This window comes from Grampus griseus, assembly GCF_964374135.1.
Source record: "Grampus griseus genome assembly, chromosome: 16".
Taxonomy (NCBI): domain Eukaryota; kingdom Metazoa; phylum Chordata; class Mammalia; order Artiodactyla; family Delphinidae; genus Grampus; species Grampus griseus.
The window spans coordinates 75140529-75158320 of record NC_139010.1 but is presented as its reverse complement, the minus strand read 5'-3'; the positions used below and the strand labels follow the sequence as shown (position 1 = coordinate 75158320).

General features: G+C 39.9%; 1 protein-coding gene across 5 annotated transcripts in view; it reads right to left on the bottom strand.

Moving 5' to 3' along the window:
- INPP5F (inositol polyphosphate-5-phosphatase F) overlaps positions 1–17792 on the bottom strand; it is a 92599-nt gene that overhangs the window by 61011 nt on the left and 13796 nt on the right. For all 5 annotated transcript variants that reach the window (XM_082673775.1, XM_082673776.1, XM_082673777.1 and 2 more), the window contains exon 2: positions 11748–11828. In XM_082673775.1, coding sequence (XP_082529901.1) covers positions 11748–11828 — 81 coding nt within the window. The remainder of the gene's footprint in view (positions 1–11747; positions 11829–17792) is intronic.

The window sequence follows — 17792 nt, the reverse complement described above, 5'->3', positions numbered from 1 at the left end:
AGAAGCATCTTCAGCTTAACCTATGAATTTAAATTCATCCTAATAATAAAATCCTTAATAATGACCTGCCATAAAATGAAATAATCTATTATACGCCATAAAAATATAAAGTCTTTTCTATTTATAATAGTCCTAGAAAACTATAAAAGTCTAACTTACAGAGTATCCATGGGCAAAATGAGTTTCTATATAAAAGTACATTTTCCAGGGAGTTCCCTGGCAGTCCTGGTTAGGACTCCACGCTTTCACTGCTGAGGGGATGAGTTCAATCCCTGGTTGGGGAACTGAGATCCCACAAGCTGCATGGTGCGGCCAAACAAAAAGTGGGGACTTCCCTGGTGGCACAGTGGTTAAGAATCTGCCTGCCAATGCAGGGGACACGGGTTCGAGCCCTGGTCAGGGAAGATCCCACATGCCGCGGAGCAACTAAGCCTGTGTGCCACAACTACTGAGCCTGCGATCTAGAGCCCACCAGCCACAACTACTGAAGCCCGCGCGCCTCGAGCCCGTGCTCTGCAACAAGAGAAGCCACCGCAATGAGAAGCCCGCGCACCACAACGAAGAGTAGCCCCCGCTCGCTGCAACTAGAGAAAGCCCGTGCACAGCAATGAAGACCCAACACAGCCAAAAATAAATAAAATAAAATAAAAATTTAAAAAGTCAACATTATAAAAATAAAAAGTACATTTTCCAGATAACTATATCTTTATCTTCCTAAAGTGCTAAGATGTTTTCTTACACGTTTATTTAAAATGTTAATATATTACATACTTTCCTACCTATTAAACCCAGGCATACTAAATATAATTGGGATTTTTATTTATGATGAAGGTTTATCATCATGAAGATAAATTACTGCTTTGGGGGGTGACATAAGTATGCTTCAAGGTTGGAGGTGATTGGCCCCTGTGCATGAAGGGACCCAAGCCTACCGGCTGTAAAAAACCTGATAGCCAAGAACCAAGATCTTCTTTCTTAAACACAATTAGACCTGATAATAATTTGATTGTAATCACTTCAAAATGTTCAATAAGAATATAAAGGAGGAAATAAATATAGGAAGCACGTTTATAGCTGGCCCATACAGTCAGTCAGTCAATCTTACCTTAACAAGCCTCTTCTCTTTATGGAGTAAAAAAACTTTTAATATCACTGCCATAGGGATCATTGAGGGAAACAACTAGAGTTTAAGAACAAATTCATTTATAACTAGAAAATGGAACGATCGTGAAACAGAAGAGGCAAGTTGGCTTGCCTCTAAAGTTTCTCTCTGCCTGAGGATATAAAAATCTGCCAGTTAGAGGTACGCTCAGAACTAGGCAGCATGCTTATCTGATGACCCTTGAGAGAGCTCAGAACTATGGGGCACCTTCATGTGTCCAGTTCAAGTACTGCTCCTACCGGGGAGGTGGAACCATCTGCACCAAGGAGATTGGAGCTCAGATCAGGGACAAGGGAGGTGATGGAAAATTCTGAAGCATAAAGTAATGGAGCAGGCTGAGGGGAGCAAAGAGAGGAGGGAAGGGTCATTCAGCACCGAGGTACCTGGGAAGAGAGTAAAAGGAAGAGGGAAGCAAAAACCAGAGACAAGAAGATGCCAAAGAAAGGAACCAATTGTACCACTTAGCTGCCTGCTTCCAAGACCCAAAGCTATTAACAGAATAGGTCAGCTAAACTACAATTAAAGAATCTTTTAAGGATTAACCAGGAACCTAGTCACCAATGTAAATCTTACCTCCAAAATAAGGAGTTCTGAGACCCTCATGAATGAAAAACCGAATATAAAATGACTGTTTTTAAATTACATTGTAGATTATTTGGTAGAAATGTTATGTTATGAATAATACTGTTTCTTTCTTTTTTTTTTTTTTTGGCTGAGTTGGGTTTTCGTTGCTGCCCGCGGGCTTTCTCTAGTTGCGGCGGGGTGCGGAGGGCTACACTTCAATGCGGTGCGTGGACTTCTCATTGTGGTGGCTTCTCTTGTTGCAGAGCACAGGCTCTAGGCGTGTGGGCTTCAGTAGTTGTGGCTCACGGGCTCTAGAGTGCAGGCTCAGTCATGGCACACGGGCTTAGTTGCTCTGCGGCATGTGGGATCTTCCCTGACCAGGGATTGAACCTGTGTCCCCTGCATTGGCAGGTAGATTCTTAACCACTGCGCCACCAGGGAAGTCCCGAATAACACTGTTTCTTTAAAATACTTCCTTCAAATCAACTTTAGTACGTGAAAAAAAGTCACCTTTGTTACCAAAAGGTAGATTACTTAATTTTTAAATTAAGTTAAAATCAGAAGTAATGACAACAGGATACAACAAAAGCTATTCTCTGACTTAAATATTTTCAATGGCTTTATTGAGATATAATTCATATACCTTAAAATTCACTCATTTTAAGTATAACAAGTCAATGATTCTGAAGAATTTAGAGTTGTACAACCATCATCGCAATCCTTACATGTTTTTATTATATGAGTTGTCAGTAGACAATAAAACAATCCACTTCTCTCAAGTGCAACTGTACGCAGACAATTGAACTTGTATTTAAACAGAAGCACTATCTAAAGACCGTGCCTGAGAAGCAGGGCTCCAGCAGAGGCTGAGAGCTCTGCAGGGACCCTGTCAGGCTTCTCTTCCTTTTTCTCCAGTGCCCTTGAGCAGTGGGGTTTTCTAATGGCTTTTTAGGAAACTACTAAGGCAACGCTGGTGACACTCCATTCATTAAACACTAAAGTATAAAAATATTTCATGTCTTTGAGTGTCATAGCAAGGTCTCCACTGACAGCCACGGACCAAACTCAAACTTTTTAAATCATACTCATAATACACTTTAGCATTTTAATGATCGAGATATCCTCACCACTTTAAAAGTGAAGAAACAGCAGATGGTGTGTACTACTTGAATGAATGGGAGCGACTTGAGTGAACTGTGTCTGTAGCTGCTCAATACTAGGAGTAGTAATTCACTTAATTACTACTAACCTAAGAGCCTCTATTGCTAAATTAATCAGGATTCCTGACAATTCTCTCTTCAAACTATTTCTGAATATACTGTAGGAAAAATACTTTTGCATTTTATATTCAGATATTTCTTACCCTAACGAGCTTATCCTCTTCTCAGTCTTCAAAACACGTATCCCCCGGGGATACGTTCCAGGACCCCAAGTGGATGCCTGAACCCACAGGTAGAACCGAGCCCTATATATACATTCTTTCTTGAACACTGGGATCATTACTAAGTAAAATAAGCATCACTTGAACACAGCACTGTGATACCTCAACAGTCGATCTGATGACTAAGTGACTAATGGGCTGATAGCATACAGTGTGGATAAGCTGGACAAAGGGATGATTCACATCCCAGGCAGGAGGAAGCAGAACAGTGAGATTTCATCACACCGCTCGGGATGGCGTGCAATTTAAAACTTATGAATTGTTTGGAATTTTCCATTTAATATTTTCGGACCATGGCTGACCGCAGGTAACTGAAACTTTGGAAAGTGAAACCACAGATAAGGGGGGGACTACTGGAGATTTTAATTTAAAGAGTTTTTGTAATCCATTTACAGCCTCCAGCCTCGAGCAATCTCTTCCTGGCTCTGTGATGATACAGCTGTCTCCTGGATGGAAGGCATCCCTAAGGAAGTGGTGTTTGGGTTGAGGCCTGAAATATTAGTATGATAATCTGGACAGGGCCAAGGTGAGGGGTGGGGAATGAGAGGAAAGTAGTCGTTGGCAGAGTTAGCAGCTGTGCAAAAAGACTCCCGTGATTGAGAAAACACATTTCAGTCCTCAACTCAGACATCACTTCCTCAGGGATGCCTTCCATCCAGGAGCCCCCGCTACCACCAGTCAGGCCCCTCTGCTATGTGCTTCACAACATCCTACATTTTTCTTCTTCAGAAGCTTATGTTTAATGATAAAATTCTGATGGGGTAATTAATGTCTATCTCTTGGCTTCGATTCTATGCTCCTGGAAGCTTTGAATTTTGTTCATCCTGCAGCCCCCAGCACATAATAGGCACTCCGTCAATATTTATTAAATAACTATTTGTTGAATATTTTTGAATAGCCACTGCACAGGGGGACACAGCAGTGAGCAAAACACACATAGCCCCTGTCTTGGAGCTTATACCCTGGGGAAGGAGGATGGGTGGAAGAGGACAAACGAAAAAGAAGAAAACAAAAAATTAATGTGTAATTACAACTGTGGTAAGAGTTTGACTATCATCCTTACTCCCCCCTGGACACTACAAGGAATAGAAGACAATGATTTTTCATGAAGCTTTGCTTTTCCTTCATCTATTTAGCACATTACATGTCCCTTCTACTTTCTGTTCCTCATCTTAATAAATCCCAAGTGATCAAACCAAAGTCAGACACCTTCAGGTTGTCAGAAATAGGCTGCATTAGACCCTGGCTGAAAGTCCACCTGCCTGCATATGTCTGGGGAAGACATCTTCCAAACTGAAGAAAGGCTAATGGTTCTAAATTGTTGTTTTCTAGGCACCAGGGTTAATAGAACAATTTTGGGGACAGAGCTTGCTAAAAGGAAGGGCAATTATCAGCAAAGGATACCACAACCAAATAATACTTTTAAATTCTTCCAACACACATTTTTCTAAAGGGGCAGATGGATTATAAAATATAACCTTCACTAATGCTACTAATATTTCACTTCTAAAAACATTACTTTTTATAATCCCCACCATGTCACCTTTTAGTGACATGTTAGTGTCATTAGTTTCAGTAAACATTAATATTATTGGAAAAAAAAGTCTAAGTTTAAAATTTGTTCAACATTGTATAGCTAGAACTTAAGTGGTTCTCTAGTGATATACGTGACACCTCTAAGTTACCTTTAAAACTAAGGAAAAACTAGTAATAGCCAGCATCTATTGAATGCCTACTATTAACAGGAGCTATGCTAAGCACTTCATGTAAGTTTTATTAACTCTTACAATAAACATATCTAGGAGGTGTCATCATCTTTGTCTTATAGTTGGCAACTGAGGCTTGGATGAAGTAACCTGATCCAAGGCAACTGTGTGATCTTACGGTTAGTCCACTGCTGGGGCCAGTGCCTACTCAGTGACATTTGGGGAATGGCCTATTCCACTGTAAAACAAAGGGTCAGAAGCAATGGGGGGAATTCTCTTTGACATGCTTTTGCAGTGAGTTTTCCAGTGAATGTTAGGTTCCTGTTAAGGGCTGAATTATGTTCCCTTAAAATTCATATGTTTGAATCCTAACCCCCAGTGCCTCAGAATGTGACCCTATTCTAAAAAGTGGGATCTTTAAAGGTGTAAGTAAGTTAAATGAGGTCATTAGGGAGGGCTCTAATCCAATACGACTGGTGTCCTTATAAGAGGAAATTTGAAGACAGACACTACACAGAGAGAAGACAATGTGAAGATGATGTGAAGAAACAAGGAGAAGACAGCCATCTACAAGCCAACGAAAGAGATCTCAGAAGAAATCAACCCTGATGAAACCTTGATCTTAGACTTCAAGCCTCCAGAACTGCAAGAAAATAAATTTCTATTTAAGCCCCCCAGTCTGTGGAACTTTGCTGCAGCAGCCCTAGCCAACTACTAACGGTTCCTAAGTCACGACTGCTTACATCCCATGAGCTTGATGACAGTCATGGCTCACCCACGCCGTTTTTAGACTGTCAATGACAACTATTCAAGTAAACTTATGTTCCCATCTCACTAGGCAAGAAAATTCGTGCATTAATATGTAGAGACTAAGTAGGAGGGAAACAGCAGTGAGAAAAAGTTTAAGTACAGACATTTTATTCCCCTTATCTTCTACCCCCAGAAGGTAAGATGCCCCCGTAGGAAAATGCACATGGAGTGATTATCTCCGTTACAACACATACCAGGAACACACTGCCCATCGGCCAAGGTGGTAGTGTGATCAGAGCAAGAGCTTTAATGGGACACAGGGAGGGGAGGAGACGAGGCATGCCCAGGACAGAGGATGAAGAAAGAGAAGGTGACAAGAGTAAGATGGATGCTCAGGGGGTGGGAGCTGGGGGTGGACTGATACACAGGGTGCGGCTGCAGTTCTCTTGTGGGTGAGGGGAAGAACAGCAGGGGGCCCAGAAAAAACTTTCCTTTGCTTCCTCCCCACACCCTTTCTTAACAGCCAAACCTTAGAAGTGATGGGGCAGGAGGAAGAAAAAAGAAAAAGAAAAAGAAAAAAAAAAAAAAAAAGGGACAGGTTAGGAGAGTGAAAAACTGAGACACCCTCCCTGCCCTTCTTTACTTCTTTTTAGTATTTTTTTCTCTAGTTCACTCTATTCCCCACCTTTCCCTCTTCCAAAATATCCTGTATAACAGATATCTACACTGCCTACCAACTTCTTGTTTTTGGTCCAAAGAAAGGCACGTGGTGCAAGGAGAGAAAGTGCATGTAAACGGGCTGACCACAGGAACTGCCCACACCTCCGCTACCTCCTAATGACCATACTTTGACTGCATCAAACTCATCAGCCAGTAACATATTTGTACATTGCTTGTAGGAAATGACTTTGGGTTGTCTGCCAAGGACAAACCCTCCTGCTTTGCTTGCCTGTCCCGCTTAGAGCAGTGGGCATGTTTGAACTTTGTGACCAGGGACGGTCCCTGGCTCAAGGTAAGCCAAAAAGTCTCTTCCGTAGGGGTCTGAACTAGATGGCTAGTCAGTCTCCAGGAGTTGTAGGGAACATCAGATGTTGGTTGGCTTGAGGGCTGAGGTTGGTTTGAGTACCACATAAATGCATAAATTCTGTCCCATGTAACACAGAAACAGAGACAGCCAAAAGAAGAGAAGACTGTAGGAGCTGTACAGGGGGAAGTGGTGGTCAGATACCACCTGCCACAAAAGTAATCTCAGATCCTGAACAAATCCATTTCTTGGTTTTGTTCCCTTGAATTCCTAATCAAAATTTGTTTGCATAAACTGATAGGCTTGTATTTGCAACCAAAGAATTGATGAAATAGTGATAATTTACTAAGCACCTTTAGGTATATTATCTTATTTGAGATTCACAATACCCTAAGGAAAAAAAGTGGGCAGTTAGTTTTACTCTTGTTTTACAGTTTATAAAGTAGAGGCTCTGGGGCATTGTGGCCCCCAATGAACCAGCCTCCTGGGATGGAAACCCTTGTGAAGCCCCTTCCCACGTTAGTTCTATGTTTGGATGTGTGACCTCCTTAGACCAATGGGATATTAGCAAGCTCAGTGACCCAAGCAGAGGCTTGATAAGCCCTTATACATTGGAACTTGTCGTCTTAGCACCCTGAAAGGATGCTAAGGTATCCAGGAGAGACAGGCCCCAAGGAGAGGCCTTGTGAGATGAGACACGTGGACAGAGATGCCACATGAAGGAAAACTGAGATGCCCCCAGGCAAACCCCCAGCTGAATGTTGCCACATGGATGACCCCAGCCAACAGAAGAAAAGGGCAGAAGAGCCGCATGGCTGACCCATAGAATCGTGAGCTATTATACGTTGTTGTTTTAAGGCGTTAACTTTTGGGACAGCTTTTACACAGCAACAGATGAAACAGATGTTATGTAACTTCTCCTATATCCGAAAGCTAATAAATACAGCCTGAATTCAGGTCTCTTGACTCATGTCAGTGATTTATTCACTGTTTCAAGATATAACTGAAATTGGAGAAAAATAACTCCAAAGTTTCATAAGCTTCACTTAAACAATAGAAAATGAATTTTAGCTCAGAACATTCAACTGTGAAATTATCCTGTCAGCATATAAATGAATTAAAGATATACGTATGTAAATGTGGACAGGTAGGAGAGTGTGACTAAAATACTTAGCATGTTACACAATGTCTAATGCTTTTCTCCTTTGTATTGAAAGAATTTTAAAACTACCAAAGACAGAACGTACAATAATGCTCGCAGTGGTATTATTTCTAATGGCAAAAAAACAAACAACAATGACAAAAATTACCCAATGACAGAAAAAAGGACAAATTATGATATATTCATGCAATAGTGAAAATAAGGAACTAAAGTTTCCTATATCAACGTGGATAAATCACAAAGCATCAAGTTGTGGGAGTGGAGAGAAGTGGAAGAACACAAACAGCTTAATATCATTTATATAAAATTCCCCAAACACAAGGCTCAGCAACATATTGTCGAGGGATATATGTGTAACAACAGCAATAATGAAAATCAAGGGACGAATAAGTACAATATTCAAAATCACAGACTCTCTTGAAGGGAAGAAGGCAGGAGAGGATATACTTGGAGAAAGGCAGTGAGGGCTCCAAAGACATTCGTCATGTTTCATTCCTTAATCTAGGTGGTAGATAAATGCAGCTTGTTTTTCAGCAAGCTGCATATCCGTGATAAATAGCTTTTCGTGTCTATAAAATAGATGACACATTTCAGAAAATAACCACAAGAATTAGCAAAAGAATATTAGACTGTCTCCGGCAATTTGTGCTTTATATCATCCAGAAATTACCTAGCTTCCAAACGCTCAGTAATTTTATTTTTAAAGCATTTTTAAAAGCACACTACAGAGGTAGCTACACTCCCAATAACACAGCAATAACAGCAAAGCTTCCTATAGCTCTTAACTCACATTAAAATTGCTACCAAAGGAAAAACAGATATTTAAATTTAGTGCTTAAAATATTTCATTCAGTCCTTTTCATGACTTTTTGGGACCTGCCTATGTAACACCTACCTTCTTACAAACAAAATTCCCTCTGAACTCAGCACAGGTGCCTGTTCTTCAAATGGAGGGCTTAGTGAATGATCTAGAGCTTCCATGAATTTGCCCGCCCTGGATACAGCTCCCGGAAAGGACTGCACTGTGTACTAACAGACCCATACTCCTCCCTGGCCAGAGTTGACTATATTAGGAATGGACAGCTAACCCAAAGCCAACCAGTCCCGGTCTGACACCTGCCTACCTCTCCAGCCTTGTTCTTACTGTCCTCTCCCTCAAAATCAGTGTGGTTGGTGTATCTTTCTGTCAGAGCACCTAACACAATTCACAAATAATTATACATTTATTTCAAGGATTACTCACTAATGTCTAACTTCCCTCTTAAACCATAAGCTCCGCTCATGGTGGGAACAGGTCAGTTATTGCTCATTATTGTATTCCACCGACTAGCACAGTTTCTGATACAATTCCTAAAAATAGGCATTTAGTAGCTTGTGGGGTTTTTTTTAAGAGGAAGAAAGGATTTTAATATTATGCCCCCCTTTCTCTAAAGCTTTTTGGGCATCCCTTGGAGATACTGTGGATTCAGTTCCAGACCACTGCAATAAAGCAAATAAAATGAGTCACACAACATTTTTGGGTCTCCCAGTGTACAGTTGTTTACACTAAACTGTAGTCTATTAAGTGGACTGGCATTATGTCTAAAAAATGTACATACCTTAATTAAAAATACTTTCTGGGCTTCCCTGGTGGCGCAGTGGTTGAGAGTCCGCCTGCTGATGCTGGGGACACGGGTTCGTGCCCCGGTCCGGGAAGATCCCACATGACGCCGAGTGGCTGGGCCCGTGAGCCATGGCCGCTGAGCCTGCGCGTTCGGAGCCTGTGCTCCGCAATTGGAGAGGCCACAACAGTGAGAGGCCCGCGTACCGCAAAAAAAAAAAAAAACTTTCTTGCTGAATATACAGCGGAGAAAAGACAGTCTCTTCAGCAAGTGGTGTTGGGAAAGCTGAACAGCCCACATAAATCAATGAAGTTAGAACACTCCCTCACACCATGCACAAAAATAAACTCAAAATGGCTTAAAGACTTAAATATAAGACATAACACCATAAAACTCCTACAAGAGAACACAGGCAAAGCATTCTGAAATAAATAGTACCAATGTTTTCTTAGGTCAGTCTCCCAAGGCAATAGAAATAAAAGCAAAAAGAAACAAATGGGACCTAATCCAAACCTATAAGCTTTTGCACAGCAAAGGAAACCATAAACAAACAGACAATCTACAGACTAGGAGAAAATCTTTGCAAACCATGTGACTGACAAGCGCTTAATTTCCAAAATATACAAACAGCTCATACAACTCAATGACAAAAGAACAAACAACCCAATCAAAAAATGGGCAAAAGACCTAAGTAGACATTTCTCCAAAGAAGACAAACAGACGGCCAACAGATACATGAAAAGATGCTCATCATCGCTAATTATTAGAGAAATGAAAATCAAAACTACAATGAGGTACCACCTCACACTGGTCAGAATGGCCATCATTAAAAAGTCTACAAATAGCAAACGTTGGAGAGGGTGTGGAAAAAAGGGAACCGTCCTATGCTGTTGGTGGGAATGTAAATTGGTGCAGTCACTATGGAAAACAGTATGGAGGTTCCCTAAAAAACTAGAGTTGCCACATGATCCAGAAATCCCACTCCTGGGCATATATTTGGAGAAAACTATAATTCAAAAAGATACATGCACCCCAATGTTCATAGCAGCACTATTTACAATAACCAAGACATGGAAACAACCTAAATGTCCATGAACAGATGAATGGATAATGAAGATGTGATATGTATATACATATATGATTATATATTTTTTTAAAAAAAAAATCAATACAATGGAATATTACTCATCCGTAAAAAAAGAATGAAATAATGCCATTTGCAGCAACATGGACGGACCTAGAGATTATCATACTAAGTGAAGTAAGTCAGAAAGAGAAAGACAAATACCATATGATATCACTTATATGTGGAATCTAAAATATGACACAAGGGAATTCCCTGGTGGTCCCGTGGTTAGGACTCGGCGCTTTCACTGCCAGGGCCCAGGTTCAATTCCTGGTCAGAGAACTAAGATCCTGCAAGTTGCGTGGCGTGGCCGGAAAAAAAAAAAAAACTTATTTATGAAACAGAGAAAGACTCACAGACATAGAAAACAAACTTATGGTTACCAAAGGGAAAGGGGGAGGGGAGGGATAAATTAGGAGTTTGGGATTAGCAGATACAAACTACTATATATAAAATAGATAATCAACAAGGTCCTACTGTATAGCACAGAGAATTATATTCAATATCCTGTAATAAACCACAATGGAAAAGAATATGAAAAAGAATAAATACATACATGTATAACCGAATCACTTTGCTGTACACCAGAAAGTAACACAACACTGTAAATCAACTATATTTCAATTAAAAAAAAAACTTTATTGGGACTTCCCTGGCAGTCCAGTGGTTAAGACTCTATGCTTCCACTGCAGGGGGCGCAGGTTTGATCCCTGGTGGGGGAACTAAGGTACCACATGCCGCATGGCACAGCCAAAACAAACAAACAAGCAAAAAACAATAAAATACTTTCTTGCTAAAAACTGTTAACCATCATCTGAGCCTTCAGTGAGTTGTAGTAGTAACAAAGATCACTTATCACAGATCACCATAACAAATATAAAGTTTGAAATATTGCAAGAATTACCTAAATGTGACACAGAGACATGAAGTGAGCAAATGCTGCTGGAAAAACAGCACCAATATATTTGTTTGATGCCAGGTTGCCATAAACCTTCAATTTGTAAAAAAACGCAATATCTGCAAAGGACAATAAAATGAGGTATGCTTGTATTTTTGTTTCACTTATATGGAAATATACCCACTTTGGGCAGACCCAAAATTAAGGTAAAGGAATCAAAGCCATTACAGAATCTACATTTATCCTCAAAGAAGAAAATGTCATAGAATGCCACATTAAATTTGACAAGTTTAAGGAGTTTACAGAAACATACCTGAGTGAAGCTGAATTTTGCCAATAACACCTTCTACCAACCCCAGACAAATGGGATTCCAGGCAAGAAGTAGATCAGTAGCTAAAATAAAATAAGAAGCAATCATGAAAACATATTCATCAGAAAACATATTAAAACAGTATCTTTATAGAGAACAAACTAGTGGTTACCAGTGAGGAGAGGGAAGGGAGAAGGGGCAATATAAGGGTGAGGGAGTGGGAGGTACAAACTGTTGGGTGTAAGATAGACTCAAGGATGTATTTTACAACACGGTGAATATAGCCAATATTTTCTAATAACTGTAAATGGAAAGTAACTTTTTAAATTGTATAAAAATTTTTAAATTTTTAAAAAGAAATGTCACAGGAATGTCACAAGACGATTAAAAAAAAAAGGTATCTTTAGCAGTATATTAAAAAATGATCAGCTTTCCAAAAGAGCAGTTTTCAACACCCAGAACTGAATACATTACTATCGAGCACTTTGTGGACAGGTATTAATTCCGACCTGAATAAGCCTTCTAATATACGGACAGTTATGGGGAGATAACTGAAATTCTAAAACTCTACTCAGATGGGAGGCAGTACTCTGGCGCCCTGCAGTGGAGGAAGGAGGCTGGTACACTACAAGAGGGCAAACAAGAGGAGTTATCCAAGGTGCTGTCGCCATGGCCAGTCCCAGATCCAAAGACAAGGCCTGAGAAACCACCACAGAGATGTGCACTTACCTTTTCCCAAAGAAGCTAACACCAAGCAAAGAAACCCAGAAAGCAAGTGCTCTTTTATGTGACTTCTATGGAAAAAACAATAGGAATTGCTTCCATTTATACTGAGTGCCTAATATGTGCCAGGCATCAAATCAGGGTTCCTCATCTGAACCACAGAACAAGACAATGATTTGGATGACTGTTTTCTCAATTCTCCCAAGGACGGTACATAGTTTGTACCATTCTAGACACACAGAAGAGAAGCTAATTCATTACATGCAAAGGATGCCTGAGGACATTAGGGCATAATTCTGTTGTGGAACCCAGGCTACAAAAGGCTGTTATATCCATGGAGATAAAGGTAACATTAGTGGTGGTTCAATAGCAGGAAAAAATTAGCAAGAATGAAAACAGCATTTCTCTTAGCAGAACATTTAAATTACATTTTAGTTATTACCATTTAAATTCTATTTTAATGAAATGTATAATCAATCTGTAACACATGTGGGTAATTACAGAAGAGTTTTTGACTATTGTATCTTGAACATCTCTGTTGTTAATGATACAGTCAATGGGAGGCAAAAAGAAGTTACCTTCTGTTTTTATTTCAAGAATTAAAGTAAAATAGGGAATTAATTTTTTTAAAGGCTGTTATACACATTATCATTTCTAACCCTAACAATTCTATGAGTTAGGTATTAGGAGTCCCAATTCACAGATGAGGAAATGGAGCCTTAGAAAAGTAAAGTGGCCATGTCATACAACGGATCAAGGGCAGAGCTGCAATTCAAAGCCAGGTCTGCATGACTCATGGCCTGTGCTCTTAACCATCCAACTACAGTGCCTCCCTCAGAATTTATATATGGAACTAATCAGTAAGACAATATTTACATTTTAAATAACATGCATTCTTATTATAAATACTGTATAAAATTGGAAAAAATATTTTATCACTTCCATCCCGCCACCCAGAGATAACATTATTTTGCTACATTTCACATATGTCTGTGTGCATATCCAACTGCAATATTGCAAACACAAGACTATATGTTAATTTTTCTTATACCATTTCGTATTTTCTCACATCTTTAAAATATTCTCCAAAATTATAACTTCATGGCTAATTTTCCACTTAAGGAAGCACTTCCTCACTCTTGGACATTTAAGTGATTTCCAATTTTTCTCTATTATAAACAATACTGTGATCAATGATGAACATTATGCAAATACTTTATTTCCCTAATTAATAGCTTTAGAACAGTTCCTAGGAATGAAATTAATAGGTGAAAACATTAAAAAAAAATGAAAGCTTTCAAATATTACCAAAGTGCTTTCTGCAAAGGTTATGCACCAAGTTAGATTTCTGCCAGAAGCATATGAAAATGCTTCTTATGCTTTGCCATCATTTAGAATTTCTTTTTAAATTTTGCTAATTTGATGGCATCCATTGCCTAAATGATGTTTATTTTCTTTTCATTGCTGGTAAGATTAAACATTTAATTATAAAACTGACTGCTTATGTTTCTTCTTCTATGATTTTCTTATTCATATCCTCTAACAATTTTTCTTTATGTTCCTTATTGATTTACGAATTCTTTTTATATTAAGAACATCAACTCTTTGACGTGTTTGTAAATATTTTCAGTTTTAAATTTTTATACAAATCTGTTTTTTCATTATTTTTTCGCTTATCATATTATCTAAGTTGTTCCTTACCCATTATCAATTATGTATTTATTAATTTTACCTCTTTGTTAATTTATAAAAATCTAACTCTAACTCTGGAATTCACGTTGGTGTACAAACTAAAAGTACCCTGATTTCTTTTCAAATAACCAGAATCCCTGTCAGGCAGGCCAAATCTCAGCATCTGCCAACACAGGTGCCCCTGCTAAGGAAACAGCTCCAGCTACTCATAACCCCACCCTGACTTCAGATGAACAACCACAGTTTTAAGACTCTATCCCTTGGGTTTCAGATGAGCTCTAGGAATATGGAGGAGGATGAAAAAGTTAGAGCTAAAACAGTCATGGACAGTTACATAGAGGAAGTGGAACTTCAAGCATAAGGAAATCAGAAAGAAAAATAATGCAGCGGAAAGAAAGTACAAGGTTTGTTTTGGAAACTGTCCCTTCACTGGGGAAACACTTATCAAGTACCTTCCAAGAACCAGGCACTGTTATCAGGCTAAGATATAAAAATAAAGGAGCAAACAGTATAGATCAGAAGACCAATGAGTATCGTTAGTATGGTGGAGATCTTTATTGATAAGACTGGAAAAAGTAAACTGAGGCCAATAAGGAGAGACCTGAATAAAAGACTAATGAGCCTTACTTCCTGGAGGCCTTGGCAGGCAGACAATGACAAAAGTAAAACAAGACTGCAGCCAGGGATTAGGTGACAGCACTGAACGGGGGTGGAGACTGCGAGCAGGAAAAGGAGCTAGAAGGTTATTTATCACAAGAGCCTTGGCTTGAAAGGATATGGTAGCCTGGGGAGTAGGGTGGGCAGTAGGTGAAGAATGTACAAAAGGAGATTAACACGAAACACCCCAAAGGAAGCTACACAAAGGACAGGAAGAGGGTGAATTTTGAAATGACAGTGAAACGTCTATCTTCTCTTGAGAGGGATAAGATGAGGACATAGTTGAGTAAGAAGGAGGAAGGAAGAAAAAGCAGGCTATACAGCAGCAGGAGAAAAGGTGGGCGAGAACCTCCTAACTCAGTAATACCCTTTTGCACCTTTGGCATTTTGAACCATGTGACTATAGCAGCCATTCAAGAAAATTAAAATTTCACTTAAAAAAAAAACTATAAAGATGACTAAGTTTTGCGGTCTAACGACTAAAAATAATAGTCACTGGGACTTCCCTGGTGGTCCAGTGGTTGAGACTCTGCGCTCCCAATGCAGGGGGGCCGGGTTCGACCCCTGGTCAGGGAACTAGATCCCGCGTGACGCAACTAAAAAAAAAAAAGATCCCGCGTGCCGCAACTAAGACCCGGCACACATAAAGAAATAAATAAATAAAAATAAAAATAATAGCCACTAATAATCTTTGAGGTTATTTGAGAGAGAACTAGTTAGGCCATTAAGACTGAGTTCATGATAGGGTGGTCAAGGAGAAATGTCTAGGCATAAAAACCAGGAGCTATTTAAGGAGGAAAAGAAAACAAAATGAAATCAAAAGTACAGGTGTAAAAGTTAACCTAGGAAATGAAAGATATTACTTTCTTCTAAGTCTAGAAGAAAAGATGAAAAGGCTAAATATAGAAATGGAGATGAGAAGCAGATGGATGTATCGTATGGCCTTGACTCAGTAAAAATAGGAGTCAAAGTCATCTTTGCTTTAGCGGGGGAAGGACAAGAGGCAGAACAAGAGGAGTACCACACGCTTGGTGTGGGGAGGGGAATCCAGAAAGCCAGTTTGCAAATGTTCTGTGTGTACTTGAAAAGCACGTATATTTTCTTAGTGTTTTCAAGAAAAAGGGTGTCAATTCAATCCGTTGGTGGGTCATTATATCAATTTTGTACAACGAGACCAGCACTAACAGCAAAGAAACAGAAAAGAGAAAAACTGTACCATGTAAGGGGAAACACTTCACAAAACTCTTGCTTCTGAAGTTATAGGTATATACATATATGTCTGTTCAAGTCATGCTTTTAAAAGTATTTCTTACTTCAAACATTTGAATACACTATTCAACTCTGGGGTGAGGGCTCATTATCAACTTTATTAATTATTTTATTCAACTGCTCTATGTACTTGCTAATGTTTTGACTGCTTAGCCTAATACTTTGACAGGGTTCTTTTTTTTTTTTAAATCTCATGCTTTGTGTACTCTTCCTTCTTAATTTTTGCCTCATATTTTTTCAGACTATGTTGTCAGGCACATACAGATTCAGGATTATTATATCTTCCTGGTGAATTGCTCCATTTATCAGGATGTAATAACTGCCTTTATTTCAAATAATGCTCTTTGCCCTAAAGTCTAGTTTGTCTAACATTGATATTGTAAAAGAAATACATTAGGCATGAAAAAAATACATACAACATAGAACATTGTTAATCCAGTCATATGTCTTCTCCGACCCCCCAGAGCCTGAGAAACAGAGTCCAAATTCCTTGGAAAGGCTCTCAAGGCCCAGCGTGGGCTCCTCCTGTCTACCCTCCTCCCGCCTCCCCACCCCAGCATCCTTGTCTTCCTACAGTCATCCAGAAGTGTGCACAGGCTGGGCCTGGAATGCTGCTCCCCACCCACTTCGGCATGCTGTTCATTCCAGACTCAGAACAAGGGTCACTGGTGTTCCCTGACACATTCCCCATTCCACTCACCCAGCAGAACTGATCGGGTTCTCTTTTGTGATCCCCCTGAACCCTGCTCGTATACGCATCGTGGCATCTCATTTTGGTTTAATGCACCTAATTACTGACTTGCCTGTCTCCCTGACTGAACAGGAAGCTCATCAAGAACAGAAAATTCATGGAGACCTGATCTCATTTAGCTTTATGTCCCAAGTGCATGATATACAGCAGGCTCCAAATGCTGAACAGACAAATGAACGAACGACACAGAATGCAGAAGCAGGCTGGAGTCAGCTAATTTGCACTGAATCACATTAGAAGGGTTCAGTATTTGAACTAACAAAGTTAAAGTCATCTGCTCTATTTCAAATAAAGATATCATGGCTGGCAGAGGTAAAGTGTCCAATATTAACTACACAGCTTGTTAAAATCAAAACCCCATATCCCACTCTCAGTCCAGGGCTCTATCCTACCTCTAACACCATAAGTTTCCCTACCATGTGTAACTACTCAGACATAATACTCTCATTTTAAGTTCGTATGGGGCTTTCAGCTCACCACCATCATTCCAGCCACACAAGCCAGAACCTGGGAGACATTCAAAATGCTTTCTTCCTGGGAGTTCCCTGGTGACCTAGTGGTTAGGATTCCGGATTTTCACTGCTGTGGCGTGGGTTCAGTCCCTGGTTGGGGAACTGAGATCCCACAAGCTGCATGATGAGGCCAAAAAAAAAAAACAGCTTTCTTCCTCACCAGTCCTGTTGATTCTACCTCCTCATATCTGATGAATGTTTCACTTCTCTCCATCCCCGTGGCCACTATCCTTGTCCAGAGCCAAGACCTCCTCCATCTAGATCATGAGAAAAGCCCTGGGCAGGCCCACATGCAGCAGACTGTATAACACATAACAGGCACTCAAGTATTTACTGAATGCAAGGAGGACTCTAAACGGTTTGGTACTGTAAGCCCTTAAGGTAAAAGGCAGGAAGCTGTAAGAATGAGGCTGAAAAACCAAACAGGGACCAACTCAGGAGGC